General features: G+C 46.1%; 1 protein-coding gene across 1 annotated transcript; it reads left to right on the top strand.

Moving 5' to 3' along the window:
• The first annotated feature begins 8,272 nt into the window (after positions 1–8,272).
• On the top strand, positions 8,273–14,590 carry LOC309852628 (olfactory receptor 10A7-like). Its single transcript, XM_082709687.1, has 2 exons — positions 8,273–8,338; positions 13,234–14,590. The coding sequence occupies exon 2, from the start codon at positions 13,257–13,259 to the stop codon at positions 14,241–14,243; it is 987 nt and encodes a 328-aa protein (XP_082565813.1). The 5' UTR covers positions 8,273–8,338; positions 13,234–13,256; the 3' UTR covers positions 14,244–14,590.
• Positions 14,591–25,597: the final 11,007 nt, after the last annotated feature.

Here is a 25,597-nt window from a genome sequence, read left to right as displayed (position 1 = left end):
GTGAAGGACTGTGTATGAGTGTGTGTGAGATGTGGACATGGAAGGGGCTGTTCCAGACATTCTCAGTGGCTGAAGGAGCGGAGGGCTGGGTGGATGCTGGCCATTGGCTGCTGATCTGGGATCTGGTGGCCAGCCCCCAGCCAGAGGTGTGTCCTCCACTTCTGCTGCCTTGGGAGCCCCTCTGGGAAGATGCACCCTGGGGGCGTGTTGCAGCGGTTGGGGCGGTGGGTGGGGGCTTCTGTCTCTCACCCCCTGCCTAGCTGTACCTTCCCGCTGGGGCCTTTCTGCCCAGCACTGTGAAAGGTCTGGGAGTCAGATGCTGGAAAAGTCAGGGTGTCCAGGTCAGGGACAAAGACTGTCAGGACGCACAGCTAAAGTGGTATTTTGTGTCGGTTTGGTTCTGTTCTGCACGTACCCTGAGTCCCACAGGGACGTAAGCAAGGGGCTAGCTGTGATAGCTGCCTGGGCGTGGGCTGTGCATTGTTGGGTCGGGGATGCTGGGTGTGGAGGGTTTGCTCTGGTTGTGGGGATTCTCACAGCAGACACAGCCCTGACATGTGGCTGGGTGGCACCGGCACCAGGAGGAGATCTACATGGACACTGAGACCCAGGGATGCCTGCTGCTTCCCCCTCCTGGTCTGATGTGCTCTGGCGGGGCCCGTGTGGCAAAAGGGGAGCACGGAAGCACGGAGAGGGGCAGTGAATGGCACCAAGACCCAAAACTAGCTGTACACACTTGGGTAATTCAGAAGCTGCTGTCCGAGGTGCTGGCTCTCAGTTGCATGCCTTGAGAGAGCCCCAGTAAAAGACTCCAAATCTGGGGTGCCTGGGTGGCATGGTCAGTCGAGTATCTGACTGTTGATCTCAGCTTCGGTCTTGATCTCAGGGTGGTGAGTTCGAGCCCCCCAAAACCCAAAAGACTCTAAGAAAAATAATCTCCCATGTTCTCCCTCTTGAAAGTCCTTGACTTTCCCACTGATACCACCTCCAGTCCTTGCCCACATTCATTTTAGAAGCTGTACTGACTTCGCTCTTCCAGTATGGTCATTAAAAAATACAGTATTTGTCCTAGGAAAGGTCTCCCTTAAAGAGCTACACATAAGGTCTTACCAAACACAGCCTTAATTTCTTTTATTAAAAAATTTTTCAGGGCACCTGGGTGGCTCAGTGGGTTAAGCCTCTGCCTGCGGCTCAGGTCATGATCTCAGGGTCCTGGGATTGAGCCCTGCATCAGGCTCTCTGCTCAGCAGGGAGTCTGCTTCCTCCTCCTCTCTCTCTCTGTCTGCCTCTCTGTCTACTTGTGATCTCTGTCAAATAAATAAATAAAATCTTAAATTTTTTTTCAGTGTTCCAGAATTCATTGTTTATGCCCCACACCTAGTGCTCCATGCAATCCGTGCCCTCCTTAATACCCACCACCAGGCTCACCCAACCCCACCACCTCTACAAAACCCTCGGTTTGTTTCTCAGAGTCCACAGTCTCTCATGGTTTGTCTCCCTCTCCGATTTCCCCCAACTCCCTTCTCCTCTCCATCTCCCTATGTCCTCCATGTTATTCCTTATGCTCCACAAGTAAGTGAAGCCATATGATAACTGACTCTCTCTGCTTGCCTTCACTCAGCATAATCTCCTCCAAATGGTGGGTATTCATCCTTGCTGATGGAGGCATAATACTCCATTGTATATATGGACCACATCCTCCTTATCCATGCATCCATTGAAGGGCATCTTTGTTCTTTCCACAGGTTGGTGACTGTGGCCATTGCTGCTATGAACATTGGGGTACAGATGGCCCTTCTTCTCACTACATCTGTATCTTTGGGGTAAATACCCAGAAGTGCAATTGCCGGGTCATAGGGAAGCTCTATTTTTAATTTCTTTTTTTTAAAAAAGATTTTATTTATTTATTTGACACAGAGAGAGAGAGAGATCACAAGTAGGCAGAGAGGCAGGCAGAGAGAGAGAAGAGGAAGCAGGCTCCCCGCTGAGCAGAGAGCCTGATGTGGGGCTCGATCCTAGGATGCCGAGATCATGACCTGAGCCGAAGGCAGAGGCTTAACCCACTGAGCCACCCAGTGCCCCTATTTTTAATTTCTTAAGGAATATCCACACTGTTTTCCAAAGTGGCTGTACCAACTTGCATTCCCAGCAACCGTGTAAGAGGCTTCCCCTTCCCCACATCCTCTCCAACACACATTGTTTAACGTCTTGTTAATTTTGGCCATTCTAACTGGTAGGAGGTGGTATCTCAATGTGGTTTTGATTTGAATCTCCCTGATGGCTAGTGATGATGAACATTTTTTCATGTATCTGTTAGCCATTTGTATGTCTTCTTTGGAGAAGTGTCTGTTCATGTCTTCTGCCCATTTTTTGATGTGATTATCTGTTTTGTGTGTGTTGAGTTTGAGGAGTTCTTTATAGATCTTGGATTTTATTTTTAAGTGATCTCTACACCCAGCCTGGCATTTGAGCTCATGACCCTGAGGTCCAGAGCTGTGTTCCCTACTGACTGAGCCAGCCAGACACCCCATAATTCTCTCTCTACAAAGTTGTAGCAAACACCTCCAGCTGGCTTCTCCATTATTTTCAGCAGATGTGGCCATACTTGCGTAGAGACTCTAAATGTCTTATCGGCCCTCACTTAGCAATTTCAACTTTCACACTAGAGACAGCGCAACAGACCCATCTCCGGTGGGGATGGGTGCTCATTCTCTGTCGAAACAGTGATCAGCTCTGGGAGTACAGTACTGTTTACTTAACTCATATAGTCTTCAAATCACTTGTGGGTTAGATATAGTAATTGTTGGCATCGTAGAAATGAGGAAACTGAGGCACCAAGTCCACATTCTTATTCGATGACAGAGCAGACTCTTTTTTTTAAAAAAATTATTTTATTGTGTTATATTAGTCACCATCATTAGTATCTGATGCAGTATTCCAAGATTCATTGTTTGCATGTAACACCCAGTGCTCCATGCAATCCGTGCCCTCCTGGATACCCACCACCAGGCTCACTCCTGCCCCCACAAAACCCTCAGTTTATTTCTCAGAGTCCACAGTCTCTCATGGTGCATATCCCCCCTCCGATTTTCCCCAACTCACTTCTCCCTTCCTTCTCCTATTGTCCTCCATGTTATTCCTTATGCTCTGCAAGTAAGTGAAACCATATGATAATTGACTTTCTCTGCTTGACTTCTTTCACTCAGCATAATCTCTCTTTTAAAAAATTTTTAGGGGTGCCTGGGTGGCTCAGTGAGTTAAAGCCTCTGCCTTCGACTCAGGTCATGATCCCAAGGTCCTGGGATCCAGCCCCACATGGGGCTTTCTGCTCAGTGGGGAGCCTGCTTCCTCTTCTCTCTCTGCCTGCTTGTGATCTCTGTCTGTCAAATAAATACATAAAATCTTAAAAAATAAAATAAATCAATGGTTCTGGGAAAACTGGACAGCTATATGTAGAAGAATGAAACTCGACCATTCTCTTACACTGTACACAAAGATAAACTCAAAATGGATAAAATACCTCAACATGAGACAGGAATCCATCAGAATCCTAGAGGAGAACATAGGCAGTAATCTCTTCGGTATCAGCCACAGCAACTTCTTTCAAGATATGTCTCCAAAGGCAAAAGAAACAAAAGTGAAAATAAACTTTTGGGACTTCATCAAAATCAAAAGCTTCTGCACAGCAAAGGAAACAGTCAAAAAAACAAAGAGGCAACCCACGGAATGGGAGAAGATATTTGCAAAGGACAGTACAGACAAAAGGTTGATATCCAACCTTTCATATAATGAACTCCTCAAACTCAACACACACAAAACAGGCAATCATATAAAAAAATGGGCAGAAGATATGAACAGACACTTCTCCAATCAAGACATACAAATGGCTATCAGACACATGAAAAAATGTTCATCATCACTAGCCCTCAGGGAGATTCAAATTAAAACCACATTGAGATATCACCTTACACCAGTTAGAATGGCCAAAATTAACAAGACAGGAAACAACTTGTGTTGGAGGGGATGTGGAGAAAGGGGAACCCTCTTCCACTGTTGGTGGGAATGCAGGTTGGTGCAGCCTCTTTGGAGAACAGTGTGGATATTCCTCAAGAAATTAAAAATAGAACTTCCCTATGACCCTGCAATTGCACTCCTGGGTATTTACCCCAAAGATACAGATGTGAAAAGAAGGGCCGCCTGTACCCCAATGTTTATAGCAGCAATGGCCACGGTTGCCAATCTATGGAAAGAACCAATATGCCCTTCAATGGACGAATGGATAAGGAAAATGTGGCCCATATACACGATGGAGTATTATGCCTCCATCAGAAAGGATGAATACCCAAATTTTGTAGCAACATGGACGGGACTGGAAGATATTATGCTGAGTGAAATAAGTCAAGCAGAGAGAGTCAATTATCATATGGTTTCACTTATTTGTGGAGCATAACAAATAGCATGGAGGACATGGGGAGTTAGAGAGGAGAAGGGAGTTGGGGGAAATTGGAAGGGGAGGTGAATCATGAGAGACTATGGACTCTGAAAAACAATCTGAGGGGTTTGAAGTGGCGGGGGGGTGGGAGGTTGGGGTACCAGGTGGTGGGTATTATAGAGGGCAAAGATTACATGGAGCACTGGGTGTGGTGAAAAAATAATGACTACTGTTATGCTGAAAATAAATAAATTTAGTTAAAAAAATAAAATAAAATAGAACAATTTTAAATTTTCATTAACATATAATGTATTATATGCTCCAGGGGTACAGGTCTGTGAATCATCAGTCTTACACAATTCACAGCACTCACCATAGCACCTACCCTCCCCAATGTCCATCACCCAGTCACCCTGTCCCTGCCTCACCACCCCTTAAGCAACCCTTAGTTTGTTTTGTGAGATTAAGAATCTCTTATGGTTTGTCTCCTTCCCAGTCCCATCTTCTTTCATTTTTTCCTTCTCTACCCCCATGACCTACCACCCCACCTCTCCTATTCCTCATATCAGAGAGTGATTGACTTACTTCATTCAGCACAATACCCTCTAGTCCCATCCACGTAGTTTTAAATGATAAGATTTCATTTCTTTTGATGGCTGCATAGTATTCCACTGTATATTTATCTATCATATTTTCTTTTCCCATTCATCTGTTGAAGGGCATCTTGGCTCTTTCCACAGTTTGGCTATTGTGGACATTGCTGCTATGAACACTGGGGTGCATATGGCCCTTCTTTTCACTACATCTGTATCTTTGGGTAAATACCCAGTAGTGCAATTGCTGGGTCATAGGGTAGCTCTATTTTTAACTTTTTTTTTTTTTTTTAAAGATTTCATTTATTTGACATAAATCACAAGTAGACAGAAAGGCAGGCAGGGAGAGAGGAGGTAGGTAGGCTCCCTGCCAAACGGAGAGCCCAATGTGGGGCTTGATCCCAGGACCCTGGGATCATGACCTGAGCAGAAGGAAGAGGCTTTAATCCACTGAGCCAGCCAGGCACCCCTATTTTTAACTTTTTTAAAAAGATTTTATTTATTTATTTGACAGAGAGAGATCACAAGTAGACAGAGAGGTAGGCAGAGAGAGAGAGAGAGGGAAGCAGGCTCCCTGCTGAGCAGAGAGCCCAATGCGGGACTCAATCCCAGGACCCTGAGATCATGACCTGAGCCGAAGGCAGCAGCTTAACCCACTGAGCCACCCAGGCGCCCTATTTTTAACTTTTTAAGGGAACTCCATACAGTGCTCCACAGCTCCCACCTGGCCATGGCTCTTTCATATGGTGTGGCTACCGCCATGTCCCTGTGTCCCCTGGGCTGCAGAGCCTCCATGCCAAGCTCCACAAACTATGTCATCTCACTTTGGTCCTGAACCCACTCACTGATAGCCTTCAACACCGCGAGGTCTGTGCTGCAGCCTTGTATGCCCTGGCTGGGCTCTGGGGTTGTGCACTGTGCTTGGCGTACCTGGCGGGGTTGGGAACAGAGCTGGACACTTAGCACTGGGGTCTTGTACGCATCACTCTCTGACCTTCTGTGCACCTTTTGGTGCATTCTTGTACGCATCTCTCTGAATTTCTGTGCACCTTTTGGTGCATTCTGTCTCCACCAATTTCCATGCATAGGTCAGAGATTCTACCACATTATCCATAAAGGGCCAGAGAGTAAATATTTTCAGCTCTGGCAGCTCCATGCTCTCTGTTGTAACTGCTCAGCTCTGTCATCATAGCTCGAAGGCAGCCACAGACCATGAATGAATGAGGGACAGGCTGTGTTCCCAAACCTTTTAGTGAGATTTAAATTGTATATAATGCTCATGTGTAACAAAATGTTCTTCTTCTTTTGATTTTCTTTTCAAGCATTATTTAATAATGTAACAATGTTCCTCCCTCCCTTCCTCCCTCTCCCTCTACTTTTTTTCTCTCCCCATCTCCCTTCCTCCCTCCTTTTCCTTCCTCTCTCTTCTTCCTTGATTCCTTCCTTCCTTCCTTCCTCCCTTCTTTTCTCCTTCCCTCCCTCCCCCTCTCTTTCTTTCTATCCCCATCTTCCTTCCTTTCTCTCTCCATTCCCTCTCCTCCCCTCCCCTCCCCTCCCCTCCCCTCCCCTCCCCTCCCCTCCCCTCTCCTTTCCTTTCCTTCCTTCCTTCCTTCCTTCCTTCCTTCCTTCCTTCCTTCCTTCCTTCCCTCTTTTTTGCTCCAGGGCTATAGACAGTGGGCAAAGAGCCATAGCTTGCCAACCTCTGATACAGGGCAAAAGGCTGACCCAATACAGTTGCTGTCAAGATGGCGTAAATAAGACGTGTCAGGCATGGACTTTCATGTTTTGTTTTTTGGGTTTTGTTTGCTTGTTTTTTGGATGACCATTGAGTGTAGAGTGTTCATTGTCACTTAGACACAACAGCTAACAGCACACACAGAGTCTGTTATAAGGACTTTACACTTGCAAGGTACAGACTATGCTTCTCAGGTAGCTAGTCCTGTGATCCTTCCTTTACACACTTAACCACAAGAAGGTGGGGCACCAACAAGTCAGGTAACATACAGTTACCCATGAGAGAAGCATTATGGTCATGTGTGGTCACTCAGGTCCCAAAGCCATTTATGACAACATGGGTGGACCCAGAGGGCTTTGCGATAAATCAGAGAAGTCAACAAAGACACACGCTGTAGGATTTAATTTTTATCCATGGAATCTACCTGATAACTGTCTATTAGTACAGACACGGAGACAGAGAGAGATGCAGGTGCACCAACATTGATTCCAGTGCAGACGGGATGCAGATGTGTTTGCAGAAATGGACAGAGAGGGAAGGAGGAAGGGAAATGGACACAGAGATGTATGGGAAACTTGGCTTATCCTTCCATCCCAAGATGCTGCTATTCTCTGCTCTGTCCTATGCCGAATGCTGTCTGGCTTATGAAGCTGACTCGCCACTGGTAAAAGTGCTGAGTTGCTCACTCTGCAAACACATATCCAGTGCGCACATTAAGATGTGAACTAATGGGGGCCCTGCAGATGGGGTGATGTGGTTAGATGTGCAGGCATCCTGGGACCAGAGAATATCTACTGCTGGCCCCGGGAGAACCAAGCATGGTGCTAGTCCCCTGGAAGCAGGGTTGTGTGGATCCTTGGTCATCACCTGTGCTGGCAACATAGGGAGGCAGGTACTCTTCTAGAAACACCCTGTTTCCAGAAGGGGAAACTGAGTCAAAGGGCTCAAGCCCTTCATCCAAGCATACGGGGTGGAATTCTGATGGCAGAGCCCACATACCCAACCCCTCGATAGTTTGGCTATTTTTACTTCTGTGATCGAAGCATGGCAGCCATATGGGAAAAAGCACAAGTCAGAATCATGGAGCTTACATTGGCTCTCCTGACATAACCCAGAGTTGTGGGGCTGTGGGGGACATGTGGCGAGGACACGGTAAGACATGAAGACAGGGAGATGGCAGAGACAGATTTCAGGGGGCCTTGAATGCCAAGATGAAGAGCGTATGTGGGTGGTAGGAGCAGGCAGTATTCAGCCTCTCTGGAACATTCTGGAAGCAAGAGGTCAGAAGGAACACAGGTTGGAGAAGTCCAGGAAGAGGGAATGTAGTGGAAACTACAGCCTTCAGAGAAGCAGAGACTCCTTGCTCCCCAGCTCCCTCTGCCTCCACCTGGAGCACACAGGTGCCAATTTGGTAATGAGCAGAATTCTCTGTGGGTTCAGTCCTCAGGGCTCTCATTGTGTGGCCAGAACCAAAGATTGAAGTCTCCGGTTCCTGAAATCCCAGTCGTCCCTGGGAGCTCCGGGATCAAAGGGGAGAGTCAGAGCTTTGTCCTCAGTTCCAGGTAGACCAAGAAGCAGGTCAGTGGGTCCTCTGTGAAGGGAAGGGCTCCAGGCTGCAGGGGAAGAGGGGGCTGGGGTGCCCCATGACCATCATTCTCTGATGGTGATGATGGTGGTGACGATGATGGTGATGATGATGATGGCGATGGTGGTGATGATGGTGGTAATGGTGACGATGGTGACGGTGATGGTGGTGACGATGATACTGGTGATGATGGTGTTGGTGACAATGATGGTGGTGATGATGATGTTGGTGATGAAGGTGATGATGATGGTGATGACAGCGGGTGATGAAGAGGTTGGTGATAATCATGGTGGCGATGAGGCAGATGGTCACTGCTGTCAGTTATTGAATGTTCCCTGTGTCCCGACTGTCGTCTATGATCTCAGGGAATTCTCACAGCAGTCTTATGGGGTAGATGCCATCAGCTGGCAGGCAAAAAAACAGAGGCTCAGTGAGGTTTGGGGATGCACACAGCTAGTCGATGGCAGAGCTGGGGTTTAAGTCTCCATCTGGCTGCTTTCTGGTCAGCTCCCTGAAACATCTGGGGGTGACCTCGTCCCAGCTAAGCCACTTGCCCGAGGTTACACAGCTTCCCCAGCTCTGGCTCGGGGCTGCCCCGTGTCTGGTGGGGGAGCTCAGCGCTAAGTGCAGGAGCAAGCTCTCCGCCATTAGTGCGGTCTGCACAAAACCTCAGTTAGGGGAAACTTTTCCAGCCAGAACCTTCCTTTCCTGCCCAGGGGTGAGCATCCTAGGAGATGTGGGGCTGCATGGGGGGAGGTGCTGGGTCGTTAACAGAGGCACTTGTCACTCTGCACCCTCTGCTCGGATCAGCCCTGATGTGTCTGGGGCAGGGGAGGGAAGCAGACAGCCATTGTCTGGGAAGCCCATTGTGGGAGGAATAATCCAGTGAGGGCACTGCCACATAGTGAACTCACCTCCGCGTGCCAGGTGCTGCGGCAGGTACTGGGGGCTCCAAAGGGCCCGGGGCAGAGATGGTCCTTGCCCTCTGAGAGGGTCATCAAGAGGTTTTGCTTGAACTTTGCCTATTTTGTGGGCCTCGTTGAAGAATTTAAGAGCCTTTCCCAGATTCAGAATGTTCTTACTATTGCAGGAGACCTGTGGCCAGATTCCTCCTTGTGGCCTCACTGTCCCCCTAGAAGTTTTCCAGGGGTTTAATGATTTCTCTGTGTCTCTCTCTGTCTCTGTGTCTGTCTGTCTCTCTGTGTTCAATGTGTTATGACTGGTAGCCCCAGTTTGTAAGCAAGTGTGGACACCCTTCTGGGAAGCAGGAACAGGGTGACCTGTTCTGGCCGAGGTTTGGACACTGCTGTGTGTTCCCCGTGAGTTGTGGGGGTGTGGGCTGGTACTTCATGGTTACTCAGGGACCTAGTTTGTCACTATTGTGTGGGGTCTGTGCACTAGTAATGTGCTTGAAACTTTGCTTGGTACAAAGTCCTGTGGAAGTGCTTGGCGCACACAAGATCAGTCCCTCTTTCCCTCGCTGGGCATAGCTGCGGACCTGAAGCTTTCCCTGTGTCCTTCCTGGGCAGACAGAGACAATGACAGGAATTTCACAGGCGGGGAGTGGACATTGCTGAGCGGGGACATGGTGGGTGTTGAACAGAGAGGGGGATGGGCAGGCTACCGGGGGGGCCGTCGCAGGTCCAGGAGGTGTAGTGGTTGCATGAGGAAGAGAATTTCCCCCAAAACTGTGTAAAAATGAGGCCCTTTGCTTCCCGCAAAAGCTTTCTACAGTCCAGGAAAGGGACACTCCAGGCAGGAATCCGGCAAACTGCTGAGTCTTTTATACAAACCCATCCAGTCTTGAGTGGCCAGAGGTTTTGTGCACCTGCCAGAGTTTTGTTCCTTTTTGCTGTATTCTTTTTTTGTTTAAGATTAAAAAATTTTTTTAAAAATTTATTTGATAGAGACCACAAGTAGGCAGAGAGGCAGGCAGAGAGAGAGGGAGGAAGGGAAGCAGGTTCCCTGCTGAGCAGAGAGCCCGATGTGGGGCTCGATCCCAGGACCCTGGGATCATGACCTGAGCCAAAGGCAGAGGCTTTAACCCACTGAGCCACCAGGTGCCCCTTTTTAAAGATTTTTAAAATTTATTTGACAGAGAGCACAAGTTGGCAGAGAGGCAGGCAGAGAGAGAGAGGAAGGGACCTTTTTGCTGTGTTCTAAAGCAATGTTTCCCAGCCTTGCACATAGCTCAAACAAAAGGGGGTCCTAGTGTGCCTTTCTTCTTAAATAAGAATCCATTGGTTTTTAAAGATTTTATTTATTTGACAGAGTGAGACACAGCGAGAGAGGGAACAGAAGCAGGGGGAGTGGGAGAGGGAGAAGCAGGCTCCCTGCCCAGCAGGGAGCTCGACGTGGGACTTGATGCCAGCACCCTGGGATCATGACCTGAGCCGAAGGCAGATACTTAACCCACTGAGTCCCCCAGAGGCCCCAATGAGAAGCGTTTTTTATTTTATTTATTTATTTTTTAAAAGATTTTATTTCTTTATTTGACAGAGATCACAAGTAGGCAGAGAGGCAGGCAGAGAGAGAGGGAGAAGCAGACTCCCCTCTGAGCAGAGAGCCCAATGTGGGGCTCGATCCCAGGACCCTGAGATCATGACCTGAGCCGAAGGCAGAGGCTTAACCCACTGAGCCACCCAGATGCCCATATACCCTAATTTCTTTTTTTTTTTTTAATTTTTTATTTCTTTTCAGCATAACAGTATTCATTGTTTTTGCACCACACCCAGTGCTCCATGCAATCAGTGCCCTCTCTAATACCCACCACCTGTTCCCCCAACCTCCCACCCCCCGCCTCTTCAAAACCCTCAGATTGTTTTTCAGAGTCCATAGTCTCTCATGGTTTACCTCCCCTTCCAATTTCCCTCAACTCCCTTCTCCTCTCCATCTCCCCTTGTCCTCCATGCTATTTGTTATGCTCCACAAATAAGTGAAACCATATGATACTTGACTCTCTCTGCTTGACTTATTTCACTCAGCATAATCTCTTCCAGTCCTGTCCATGTTGCTACAAATGTTGGGTATTCATTCTTTCTGATGGAGGCGTAATACTCCATAGTGTATATGGACCACATCTTCCTTATTTATTCGTCCGTTGAAGGACATCTTGGTTCTCACAGTTTGGTGACCGTGGCCATTGCTGCTATGAACATTGGGGTACAGATGGCCCTTCTTTTCACTACATCTGTATCTTTGGGGTAAATACCCAGTAGTGCAATTGCAGGGTTATAGGGAAGCTCTACTTTTAATTTCTCAAGGAATCTCCACACTGTTCTCCAAAGTGGCTGCACCAACTTGCATTCCCACCAACAGTGTAAAAGGGTTCCCCTTTTTCCACATCCTCTCCAAAACGTGTTGTTTCCTGTCTTGCTAATTTTGGCCATTCTAACTGGTGTAAGGTGATATCTCAATGTGGTTTTAATTTGAATCTCCCTGATGGCTAGTGATGATGAACATTTTTTCATGTGTCTGATAGCCATTTGTATGTCTTGATTGGAGAAGTGTCTGTTCATATTTTCTGCCCATTTTTTTTATATGTACCATGTACCCTAATTTCTTATCAATACGTCCCACAGCTCCTACGAGCCTGGGCTTTCTTTTCAAACTGCAGGTCATGACCTATTAGTGGATCCTGAAATCAATTTATATCAGAGTTTCTCAGCCTTGGTCCTACTGACATTGGAGTTAGACTCCTTCAGTTTTGGTGGCACATGGGGGGGTCTAATTCTGGGCATTGTAGGACATTGAACAGCGTCCTTATCTTTGACCAACTGGACACCAGTAGGACCTCAATTATAACAACTCAAAATGTCACCATTACACAGCCCCCCAGTGGGCGAGGGGAGACTGAATCATTCCCAGTTGAGAACCACTGATTTGGATGGTCAAAACCAACATGTAAAAAAAAAAGAGAGAGAGAGAGAGAGAAAACAGACTTGAGCCAAACGGAAGAGAAATTATTTTGTGGGGAGAAAGTACCCACTTTTGTCTGTTGACAGAGGAGACTCAAACTTGTAACAGACCCAACTTTCTGGAGTCCTATTATGTGCCAGCCACTCCTTCCCATGCTGCAGACACAGCCCCCAAAGCAGGCAGAAATATGCCATGGATATGGCCCTCTGAGTGCAGCAGTTAGACCACAGACAAGTAAGAAAGTAAACCAGGCTACTTTCGGTGTGCTTTAGGGATGACAGGATGTCTTAGAGAGTGGCTGGGGCACGTGCATGTTGTGGAGAAGACACCTGAAACCAGCTCATTGAGGGAGGGCTGTCTGATGGTAAGGGGCATCTGAGTTCATATTTTTTAATTTTTATTTTATTTTTTAAAAGATTTTATTTATTTATTTTTTTTGGAAAGACAGAGATCACAAGTAGGCAGAGAGGCAGGCAGAGAGAGAGAGGGAGAAGCAGGCTCCCTGCTGAGAAGAGAGCCTGATGTGGGGCTTGATCCCAGGACCCTGAGACCATGACCTGAGCCGAAGGCAGAGGCTTTAACCCACTGAGCCACCCAGGTGCCCTGAGTTCACATTTTTAGCAAGAGAAGGAAACAGTTGCATAAACATCCAAGGGAAAAGTATCTCAAGCAGTGGGAAAGCAAGTGCAAAGGCCCTGAGACAGAACCAGGCATTGTGGATGTAGCTGCATGGAGAAGAGGTCAGAAGGTGGGTGGGCCAGGCCAGTCAGGGCCTCGTGGGCCTCCTGAGGCCCTGGGATCTCCTCCCAGGCTCATGGAGGACATTCAAGAAGGACCCGTGTGTGGACGGCGCTGATTTGCCTTCGGATAAGATGCCTCCCCTGCTCTGCGCAGCGCACTTTGGGGAGACAGAGCCTGCGTAGGCCCAGCTCTGTCCTTCATGGCCTCTCCTTACTTCTTCCCCTCCCAGAGCTCCTGCGCCCACCCAGGTCCATGCCGATCGCCGGGGCTCCCCTGGGCGCCCCTGAAACCCCACCCTGCGCCAACTGGAGCTGCGCACCCCATGACCTGGTCCTGCTGGGCTTCGCGCACGTGCCCGCGCTGCGGCCGCTGCTCTCGGCGCTCTTCCTGGCCATGTTCCTGCTCACGCTGCTGGGCAACGCGCTCATCGTGCTGCTGAGCGCCCTGGACCCGGCCCTGCGCGCGCCCATGTACTTCTTCCTGCGCCACTTGGCCCTGTTGGAGATCTGCTTCTCGCTGGACATTGTGCCCCGGCTGCTGGTGACCCTGCTGTGGCCGGGGCGGGGCGTGTCGGCCGCGGGCTGCGCCCTGCAGCTGCTCCTGGTGCTGTCTTGCGTCACGTCCGAGTGCTTCCTCCTGACTGCCATGGCCTGGGACCGCCACGTGGCCATCTGCAGGCCCCTGCGCTATGGCGCCCTGGTGAGCCCTCGGCTCTGCCACCTGTTGGCCGTCACGTGCTGGCTGGCCGGAGTCCCTGTGTCACTGGTTTTCACCGTCTGGCTGTTCAGCTTCCCCTTCTGTGGGCCCCGTGGCATCCGCCACTTCTTCTGTGATATCGCCCCCCTGCTCAGCCTGGTGTGTGCGGACACCAGCGTCTTCGAGGCCAGTGTGTTGGCAGCCACAGTGCTGGTCATGATTGTTCCCTTCTGTCTGATAGCCACGTCCTACGGCAAGATCCTGGCCACTGTGCTCCGCATGCCTTCTGCCACCGGTCGCCGCAAGGCCCTGTCCACGTGCGCCTCCCATCTCATGGTGGTGGTTCTGTTCTACGGCACTACGGGGGTCATCCACCTGCGTCCCAAGGCCAGCTACTCCCCCGAGAGCAAGCAGGTGGTGTCCCTGTCCTATACCCTGGTGACCCCCATGCTCAACCCCCTCATCTACAGCCTGCGGAACAAGGAGGTAAAGGCCGCCCTGGGGCGCGTGTGTGTTCAGAGAAGGGGAACCTGCACCCCATGACCTCTCGGGGATTCCGGTTCCCTTCATTCAGCCCTCTGCTGGATAGCCCTATCAGAGCCGTGATTAGGCACCTCAGGTACCTGGAACTGAATTTCTCCTGTGTCCCTTCTATGGTTCCCTGTTTGAGCAATGGCACCGTGTCTCTGTGATAGCTGTCTTGTGTCCCGCTGCCACTCAGTAACACTGTCTTGAGTGCAGTGGGTTCTGTTCCTCCTAGAGAAGTGTGAACCATATGTCTGTTTATGGTCAATGTTTGGTTCCCATGGAAGTGGTGTCCCTGCTTTCGCAAATAAGAAATCAGGCTACCCAGTTAAATTTGAATTTCAAATAAACAATTTTGAGTATAAGTATTTTTTGCAATTTTTTTAGTGTAAGTATGTTTTCCTTCATCATGACTGAATAATACTCTGTACACAATCACATCTTTCTCCATTCAGCTGTCGGCGGGCACTCAGCTTGTTGCCCTATTTTGGCGATTGTGATCAGGGCTTCAATAAACACAGGCGTGTGCACAACCCTTGGTTATCCTGTTCTCATTGCCATGGGGTGGAAATCGAGCCGTGAAGTTGCTGGGCCATATTTTTAAGATCCTGCAGAACCTCCGCACCACTTTCCCTAGCGGCCACAGCAGCTCACATCCTGCAAATGGAGCACGAGGGCTCTGTTTCCACCACGTCCTCGCCGACGCTTGCCTCTTGTGTGTTTGACTGTGGCCATTCCAACAGGGGTGAGGCCACTCCTTACTGTGTTTTTTTCAAAGTTTTTGTTTGAATTCAGGTTTGCTAAGGTACAGGGTTCTGTTTTGGGTGTGCCGTGGAGTGACTCAGCACTTCCATGCTCTGACCGTGGTTTCCACTTGCATGACCGGGGATGCCCGCGCCTTTTTGTGCACCCGTTGTCCAGCTGGGTCCGCAATGGGAAAGTGTCTGTTCAGTTACACTTTTAACTGCGTGTGGCCGATGACTTGGTTAATGTCTGTGGTTCCCCACTCAAGTATAAGCTGGCCCCGTCTGATTGTTCTCTTATTTTTCGCTCAGCACCTGGTGCTGTGGGGCACTCACGCAGTCGCCCCGTGAACGTTCTCTGAAAGGATGAGGAATATCCAGGTGTGCGTCTCGAGACTTCCCCCGAGAGGCCTGGGGTCTCTCTCGTTCCAGAGATGGCTGGGGTCTGAGGCATCTGTAGTGACCTAAGCCCCTTGCCCACTTGCCTCCTGCCGCCCAAGAGCCAGTACTGCCCGCTCTGTGCTATTCGGCTGGCATTGATCTCTCCCTGGAGCCACCACTGTATTTTGTTAAAGACCTTATTAACTTGAGAGGTAGAGAGAGAGAAAGAGACAGAATGAGCAGGGGGGAGGGGCAGAGGAAGAGGAGAAACAGATTCCCCTCTCAGTGGGGAGCCCAGTGTGGGACTCAATCCCAGGACTCTGAGATCATGACCTGAGCCGAAGGCAGACACTGAACTGACTGAACCCCCCAGGCATCCCATCACTACTGTATTTTATCTCTGAGCGCAACTTCCGTTCCTCGGATTAGCGTAGGACTCACATCAGCTCACTCAGAGTCCGTATCCTTTGAGCTCGTCCCATGGGGGCGAGACCGGCTGTCTCTCCGCTGTCCTTGAGCCTGGTGGGAGGTGGACCGGGAGCTGCTCAGAGGCACTGGATGGAGCGTTTTCGGAGTCAGGCCAGAAGTATTCCTGTTAGGAACAAATTGAACGCTGATGTCACTGTCACAGTGTCTGGATTTCTCTGTGCCATACTTCAGCTCACGAGTCAGTAAATTCTAATTTTTTCTCTTAATGTTGAATCTGATTTATTTTTTTGCTTACAACCAAAAGAGGTCCTCCCAGAGGTCAGAGAAGCCATCCCAGGCCCACATTCAGCCGGTGCCTCGCTCCTCATTCAGCGGCTCCTGCCGCTCATGTCAGCCCCGGCTCCCGGCCCTCTCTCTGTCTGGAGGTCACGTTCACCCTTCAAGTCCGTCTCCTGCTGCCGATGGCCATGCTCAGCCGACCCCGCATTTCCCTCCACGTAGCGTCCTCCTTCCTTCTTCCCTTTCGGGAAGGATGTGTGTCATGGTCCCAGGGCTGCATGTTAGGGATGAATGATGGTGAGACCGTATCCTGTCTTCCAGAGTCTCATGGGCGAACACTAACTACTGTATCTGGGTTCTCTAGTAGATATTTTTGCGCTGTTATGTTCAGTTAGCCGCTCGTAGCACGTCATTAGCATTTGATGTTGTGTTCCATGATTCATCAGTTCCGTGTACCACCTGGCGCTCATCACCACACATGCTCACCACCCCTCCCCCCCCCCCCGCCACGTTCCCATCACCCGGTTACCCTCTCCCCCTACTCCCTCCCTTCGAAACCCTCAGTTTGTTTCCCGGAGTCCAGAGTCTCTCATGGTTTGTCTCGATCTCTGATTTCTGCCCCCTTCAGTTTTCCCTTCCTTCCCCTGTGGTCCTCCATGCTCTTCCTTATGTCCCACACATGATCATTGACTCTGCCTGACTGACTTCACTCAGCATAATCCCCTCCAGTCCCGTCCATGTCGATGCAGATAGTGGGTATCCATCCTTCCTGATGGCTGAGGAATATTCCACAGTATATACGGACCACATCTTCTTTATCCATTCATCTGTTGAAGGGCATCTCAGCTCTTTCCACAGTTTGTTGTGGACATCGCTGCTATGAACATTGGGGTGCAGGTCCCCCCCCTTTTTTACCGCATCTATATTTTGGGAATAAATCCCTAGTAGTGCAATGGCAGGGTCATAGGGAAGCTGTATTTTTAATTTCTTAAGGGATCTCCACACTGTTCTCCAAAGTGGCTGCGCCAACTTGCCTTCCCACCAACAGTGTAAGAAGCTTTCCCTTTCTCTGCATCCTCGCCAACACACGTTGTTTCCTGTCTTGTTGATCTTTGCCATTCTGATCGGTGTGAGGTGGGATTCGGTGTTTTTTTTTTTTTTTTTTTTTTTAAGATTTTATTTATTTACTTGAGAGAGAGACAGTGAGAGAGAGCATTAATGAGGAGAAGGTCAGAGAGAGAAGCAGACTCCCCATGGAGCTGGGAGCCTGATGCTGGACTTGATCCCGGGACTCCAGGATCATGACCTGAGCCGAAGGCAGTTGTCCAACCAACTGAGCCACCCAGGCGTCCCCATAAGAGCCTTTTGATGATTGTTTCAGCTCTGCACTTTGTTTCTACTATTTCCCTGATGGCTAGTAGACACTTTTCCTAACAGACTCATGAAGAAATGCTCAACGTACAGATGTCTTACATTGTCTTTTAAAATGTAATAGTTTTGCTTTTCACACAGAAGTATTCATCCATTTGTAATGGCTTTTCTCCAGGATAGGGAGAAGGGATCTATATTTTTTTATTTTGTGTTAAAAAACTACTAGCTCCATTTAATAAATAGTTTGCCTACCCCACCAGTGTTATGAAGCAGAGTTTTATACTGACCACCTGTGCCTCTGGGCTCTTCTGTTCCTTCGATTCATTTGTCCATCCATGTGCCCAGAAGTCTTAACCACTGTAGCTTTTATTTTTGATTGTTTACTTAAATTCAGTTTAGTTGGGGTGCCTGGGTGGCTCAGTGGGTTAAAGCATCTGTCTTTGGCTCGGGTCATGATTTCAGGGTCCTGGGATCGAGCCCCACATTGGGCTCTGCTCGGAGGGGAGTCTGCTTCTCCCTCTCTCTCTGCCTACCTCTTTGCCTACTTGTGATCTCCGTCTGTCAAATAAATACATAAAATCTTAAAAAAATCAATTTAGTTAACACACACTGTATTATTAGTTTCAAGGGTAGAATTCAGTGATTCATCATTCGCATAGAACACCCAGTGCTCATTCCATCCAGTGCTCTCCTTAATGCCCGTCCCCCAGGTTCCCCATCCGCCTGCCCCCTCCAGCCACCCTCAGTTCGTTTCCTAGAGTTCAGCATCTCTTAGGTTTTGCCTCCCACAGATGAATGGATAAAGAAGATGTGGTGTACGTAGACAGCAAACATTTCTCCGCCAACAGAAAGAAGGAGATCTTCTCATTTGCAACGATGTGGTGGATGTGGAGGGTAATGTGCTAAGCGAAGTAGTCAGCCAGAGAAGACACATACATAGGATTTCACTCATGTGGAATTTAAGAAACAAAACAGATGAACAGAGGGGAAGGGAAGGAAAGATACTGTAGCTTTTAAATCAGATCTTTGTGAGGTAGGTCCGATTCAGTCACCGTCCCTTTCCCACACTGTGTTGTGCTCTGGGAATGGCTTGGTTTACACTAACCCCGCCCCCCATTTTCCACATGCACTTTAGAATTATATTTTGAGATAGAAATTTTTGTTGGGATTTTGTTAGCGATGTACTGAATATAGAGATCTGTATGGAGAGTATGAACGTCTTCATAATAAGGATCATTCCCATACAAAAACTTAACATAATTCTTCATTTCTTACATTTTTATATGTCTGTCAATAGAAATTAATACTTTGTCTGGTAAGGCTTATAATCTTTTATTAGATTTGTTTCTAGTTACTTTATAGTTTTCTTGCCATTTTGCATAGGACGTCCTTCCTTAAGGTTCAGTTGTTATTTACTAAATCCAAGTATAATTAGCACACAGGGTTATGTTGTTTTCAGGTGCACAAAATAGTGATTCGACAATTCTGTACATTTCCCAGTGCTCACGGTGGTCAGTGTGTTCCTTATCCCATTCCCTCCACTGACCTCCCCTCTGGCAACCCTTAGTTCTCCATGGTTAAGAGTCTGTTTTTTGGTTTATCTCTTTTTTCCCTTTGTTTATTTGTTTTATTTCTTCAATTCCACATATGAGTGAAATCATACGGCGTTTGTCTTTCTCTGACTGACTTGACTTAGCACCAAACCCTCCAGTTCCATCTATGTTGTTGCAAATAGTGAGAGCTCGTCCTTTATGGCCAAGTAATATTCTTGTGTGTGTGTGTGCATGTGCATGTGTGTGTGCACGCTCGTGTGCATGTCTGTGTGTGTGCGTGCACACCACATCTTCTCTACCATGTCATCTATCAGCGGACACTCCTGTTGTTTCCATATATTGGCTACTACAACAACAACAGCAACAGCAATAATAATAATAATAATTCAATAAACATGGCTGCACATATATTTTCAAATTGGCATTTTTGTTTTCTTTGGGTAAATGCTCAAAGCGTGCTATTACTGGACCATGCGGTGACTCTAGTTCTAATTTCTGCGGCACCGCTATGCAGTCATGCACAGTGGCTGCACCATCTTGCATTCCCACCAACGGTGCACAAAGACTTCTTTTTCTCCACATACTTGCCACACTTGTCACTTCTGGCCTTTTTGATTCTGGCTGTTCTGATAGGTGTGAAGTGGTCTCTCATTGTGGTTTGATTGGCGTATCCTGATGCTGAGTGACGATGAGCCCCTTCTCCTGGGTCTGTGGACCGTCTGCACATCCTCTTTGGAGAAATGTTTATTCCTGTCTTCTACCTGTTTAATCAGATTTTTTTTTTGTTTTTTTGGGTTTTTTTTTTTTTTGGTGTTTTATTGTTTACGTTCTTTATCTATTTTGGATGGTAATCTCTTATTAGATATGTCATTTGCACATATCTTCTTCCATTCAGTACATTTTTTGCTTTGTTGATGGTGTCCGGTGCTGTGCAGAACCATTTTATCTTGATGTAGTCCCAGTCCCAGTCCCATGGTTTCTTGATGTAGTCCCAATGGTTTCATTTTGGTTTTATTTCCCTTACCTCAGGAGACGGGTCTAGAAAAATGCTTCTGTGGCTGATGTGAGAAAAAATTACTGCCTATGTTTTCTTCTAGGAATTTTACGGTTTTAGCTCTCACATGTAGGTCTTCAGTCCATTTTTCAATTTGTTTTCGTGGGTATAGTGTGAGAAAGTGGTCCAGTTTCCTTCTTTTGCATGTAGCTGTCCAAGTTTCCCAGCATGATTTATTGAAGAAACTCTTTTTCACATTGTGTATTTTTAAAAAATTTATTTATTTTTTCATGTATCTGAAAGCCATTTATATGTCTTCATTGGAGAAGTGTCTATTCATATCTTCTGCCCATTTTTTGATATGATTATCTGTTTTGTGTGTGTTGAGTTTGAGGAGTTCTTTATAGATCCTGGATATCAACCTTTTGTCTGTACTGTCCTTTGCAAATATCTTCTCCCATTCCGTGGGTTGCCTCTTTGTTTTCTTGACTGTTTCCTTTGCTGTGCAGAAGCTTTTGATTTTGGTGAAGTCCCCAAAGTTCATTTTCGCTTTTGTTTCCTTTGCCTTTGGAGACATATCTTGAAAGAAGTTGCTGTGGCTGATATCAAAGAGATTACTGCCTATGTTCTCCCCTAGGATTCTGATGGATTCCTGTCTCACGTTGAGGTTTTTTTATCCATTTTGAGTTTATCTTTGTGTACAGTGTAAGAGAATGGTCGAGTTTCATTCTTCTACATCTAGCTGCCTAGTTTTCCCAGCACCATTTATTGAAGAGACTGTCTTTTTTCCACTGTATACTTTTTCCTGCTTTGTCGAAGATTATTTGCCCATAGAGTTGAGGGTCCATATCTGGGCTCTCTACTCTGTTCCACTGGTCTATGTATCTGTTTTTATGCCAGTACCATGCTGTCTTGGTGATCACAGCTTTGTAGTAAAGCTTGAAATCGGGTAGTGTGATGCCCCCAGTTTTATTTTTGTTTTTCAACATTTCCTTAGTGATTCGGGGTCTCTTCTGGCTCCATACAAATTTTTGGATTATTTGCTCCAGCTCTTTGAAGAATACTGGTGGAATTTTGATTGGAAGGGCATTAAAAGTATAGATTGCTCTAGGCAGTATAGACATTTTAACAATGTTTATTCTTCCGATCCAAGAGCATGGAATGGTCTTCCATCTTTTTGTGTCTTTTTCAATTTCTTTCATGAGTGTTCTGTAGTTCCTCAAATACGGATCCTTTACTTCTTTGGTTAGGTTTATTCCCAGGTATCTTATGGTTCTTGGTGCTATAGTAAATGGAATCAATTCTCTAATTTCTCTTTCTGTATTTTCATCATTAGTGTATAAGAAAGCCACTGATTTCTGTACATTGACTTTGTATCCTGCCACGTTGCTGAATTGCTGTATGAGTTCTAGTAGTTTGGGGGTGGAGTCTTTTGAGTTTTTCATATAAAAAATCATGTCATCTGCGAAGAGAGAGAGTTTGACTTCTTCACTGCCAATTTGGATACCTTTTATTTCTCTTTGTTGTCTGATTGCTGTTGCTAGGACTTCTAATACTATGTTGAACAAGAGTGGTGAGAGTGGGCATCCTTGTCGTGTTCCTGATCTCAACGGGAAGGCTGCAAGCTTTTTCCCATTGAGGGTGATATTTGCTGTGGGTCTTTCATAGATAGATTTTATGAAGTTCAGGAATGTTCCCTCTATCCCTATACTTTGAAGCATTTTAATCTGGAACGGATGCTGGATTTTGTCAAATGCTTTTTCGGCATCGATTGAGAGGACCATGTGGTTCTTCTCTCTTCTCATATTAATTTGTTCTATCACATTGCTTGATTTGCAAATGTTGAACCATCTTTGTAGCCCAGGAATGAATCCCACCTGGTCATGGTGGATAATCTTTTTAATGTGCTGTTTGCTAGGATCTAGTTGAGAATCTTAGCATCCATATTCATCAGTGATATTGGTCTGAAATTCTCCTTTTTGGTAGGGTCTTTGCCTCGTTTGGAGATCAGGGTAATGCTGTCTTCATAGAAAGAGTCTGGAAGTTTTCCTTCTGCTTCAATTTTTGGAAACAGCTTCAGGAGAATAGGTGTTATTTCTTCTTTGAAAGTTTGGTAGAATTCCCCATGGGGTCCGTCAGGTCCTGGGCTCTTGTTTTTTGGGAGGTTTTTGATCACTGCTTCAATCTCGTTACTAGATATTGGTCTATTCAGGTTTTCAATTTCTTCCTGGTTCAATTTTGGGAGTTTATAGTTTTCCAGGAATGCATCCATTTCATCCAGGTTGCTTAGCTTATCAGCATATAACTGTTGATAATAACTTCTGATGATTGTTTCTACTTCCTTGGAGTTAGTTGTGATCTCTCCCTTTTCATTCATAATTTTATGAATTTGGGCTTTCTCTCTTTTCTTTTGGATTAGTGTGGCCAATGGTTTATTGATCTTATTGATTATTTCAAAAAACCAGCTTCTAGTTTCATTGATACGTTCTACTATATCTCTGGTTTCTACCTCATTGATCTCAGCTCTAATCTTGATTATTTCCCTTCTTATGTGTGGAGTTGGTTTGATTTGTTGTTGATTCTCCAGTTCTTTAAGGTGTAGAGACAGCTGCTGTGTTCTGGATTTTTCAATTTTTTTGAGGGAGGCTTGGATGGCTATGTATTTCCCCCTTAGGACTGCCTTTGCTGTATCCCATAGGTTTTGGCCCGAAGTGTCTTCATTCTCGTTGGTTTCCATGAATTGTTCCTTGTGATTGAGCTCCAGTTTCAAAGCATTGTGATCTGAGAATATGCAGGGAATAATCTCAGTCTTTTGGTATCGGTTGAGTCCTGATTTGTGACCCCGTATGTGGTCTATTCTTGAGAAGGTTCCATGTGCACTTGAGAAGAATGAGTATTCTGTTGTTTTAGGGTGGAATGTTCTGTATATATCTATGAGGTCCATCTGGTCCAGTGTGTCATTCAATGCTTTTGTTTCTTTATTGATTTTCTGCTTCAATGATCTGTCTATTTCTGAGAGAGGCATGTTAAGATCTCTTACCATTAATGTATTCATATCAATATGATTCTTTATCTTGATTAACAATTTTCTTATGTAGTTGGCTGCTTCCATATTGGGGGCATAGATATTTACAATTGTTAGATCATCTTGGTGGATAGTCCCTTTAAGAATGATGTACTGTCCTTCTGTATCTCTGACTACAGTCTTTAGTTTAAAATCTAATTTATCTGATATGAGAATCGCTACCCCAGCCTTCTTTTGAGGCCCATTGGCATGAAAGATGCTTTTCCATCCCTTCACTTTCAGTCTGGGTGTATCTTTAGGTTCAAAATGGGTCTCTTGTAGACAACATATGGATGGGTCCTGTCGTTTTATCCAGTCTGCAACCCTGTGCCGTTTTATGTGCACATTTAGGCCATTCACATTGAGAGTGATTATTGATAGATATGTTTTTATTGACATTGTGTTACCTTTGAAGTCTTTTTTTTTTCTGTAGATTGTCTCTATATTTCTGTTCAATGCTATTCTTAGGATTTTTCCTCTTTTATAGAACCCCCCTTACTATTTCCTGCAGTGTCAGCTTGGTGGTTGTATAGTCTTTTAAGCCTTGCCAGTCTTGGAAACTCTTTATCTCTCCATCCATCTTGAATGTCAGTCTTGCTGGATAAAGTGTTCTTGGCTGCATGTTCTTCTCATTGAATGCCCTGAATATATCTTGCCAGCCCTTTCTGGCTTTCCAGATCTCTGTGGACAGGTCTGATGTTATTCTGATGGGCTTTCCTCTGTAAGTAAGGAGCCTCTTTGCCCTAGCGGCTTTCAAGAGATTATACCTACAATTATGATTCCTCAATTTGACTTTCAGGTGCCTTGATTTTTTTTGGAATGTATAATCTTGGGTGGAGACTGTTTGGCCTCTAGTACATGAACTCTGGTTCCATTCACGAGATTGGGAAAATTTTCATGAAGAACTTGTTCCACTATATCTTCTAGACTTCTTTCTTTCTCCTCCCCTTCAGGGATTCCAATAATGCTGACTTTGGAACGTCTCATGGCATCATTTATTTCCCTGATTCTGTTTTCGTGGTTTCTAAGCTGTTTGTTCCAGGCTTCCTCCTGATCTTTTCTCTCTATCTGTTTGTCCTCCAGATCACTAATTCTATCTTCTGTCTCAGTTACCCTAGCTTTGAGAGAATTTAGATTAGATTGGAACTTATTGAGAGCATTGTGAACTCAGCCCTGGTAGCTTTTAGCTCCGCCCTAACATTGTGAACTTCATCTCTGGTCGCTTTCAGCTCAGCCCTAATCAATTCTGTTTGGTCTTCCATGGCTTTCTCCAACCTAGCTATTACCTGGATAATTATTAGCCTGAATTCTCTTTCCAACATATTGTCTATGTTGATAGCCATTAGCTCTGTTGCTGAAGGTCCATCCTCTGTATTTTTTTTCTTTTGGGCATTCCTCCTCCTAGTCATTTTGGTGAGAGATGACTGAACAGATGTAGTGACCATGGTGCAGTCAAGATGCACCCTGGAACACTTCTGAGCAATCAGGATTCCCCACCCATACGAGAGACAAAAGAAAAGAAAAATAAAGAAAAAGAGAGAGAGAGAGAGAGAGAGAGAGAGAGGAAAGAAAGGGAAGATGAAAGAGAAGGTTCAGCCCAAATGGGCCCCAAGATAAGATTTATGAAGTAGACAAACAAAAACAGACAAACAAAAAGACTGATAAAAGTATATGACAAGAGAAAAAAAATATATGCAAATAAAGGAAGAACCTCGTCGAAAAGAACCCCAAGTGTAAGATTTATATACTATCAGGACAAACACAAAAACACAGAAACAGTGGTGGAAGAAAAAGATGGGAGAGTGGTTATAAATTCTCAGTGTGGGCGAGGAATGTTGTTTTGATTCTTCCTGGATGTATCTTGATATCTTTGTTAAAGGACTCAACTTTCCTAGGATAAAGGGGGATTAAAAATTGGTTTACCTATAGGGGTAGTATTGACTGGGGAAAGGCGATTACTTTGAAGCTTAACTCTATATGAATATTAGAAAATAAAAATAAAAAGGAATAAACTAGACAAAACTAAACTAAAATTAAAAAAATAAATTCAAAAAATAGAAATGCAAAAGAAAAACACAGGTGTATGTATCAAAAAGTTCAGGTTAGAAGGTAATTATGGGATTTTTTTTTTTTTTTGCTGCTTTCTTTTTTTTTTTATTAATTTTTTTTTATAAACATGTATTTTTATCCCCAGGGGTACAGGTCTGTGAATCGCCAGGTTTACACACTTCACAGCACTCACCAAAGCACATACCCTCCCCAATGTCCATAACCCCACCCCCCTTCTCCCAACCCACCTCCCCCCAGCAACCCTCAGTTTGTTTTGTGAGATTAAGAGTCACTTATGGTTTGTCTCCCTCCCAATCCCATCTTGTTTCATTGATTCTTCTCCTACCCACTTAAGCCCCCATGTTGCATCACCACTTCCTCATATCAGGGAGATCATATGATAGTTGTCTTTCTCCGCTTGACTTATTTCACTAAGCATGATACGCTCTAGTTCCATCCATGTTGTCGCAAATGGCAAGATTTCATTTCTTTTGATGGCTGCATAGTAT

The sequence above is a fragment of the Mustela nivalis genome (assembly GCF_964662115.1).
Source record: "Mustela nivalis genome assembly, chromosome: 18".
NCBI lineage: Eukaryota > Metazoa > Chordata > Mammalia > Carnivora > Mustelidae > Mustela > Mustela nivalis.
The sequence above is the reverse complement of the archived record's forward strand: the minus strand, read 5'-3'. Positions and strand labels throughout refer to the sequence as shown.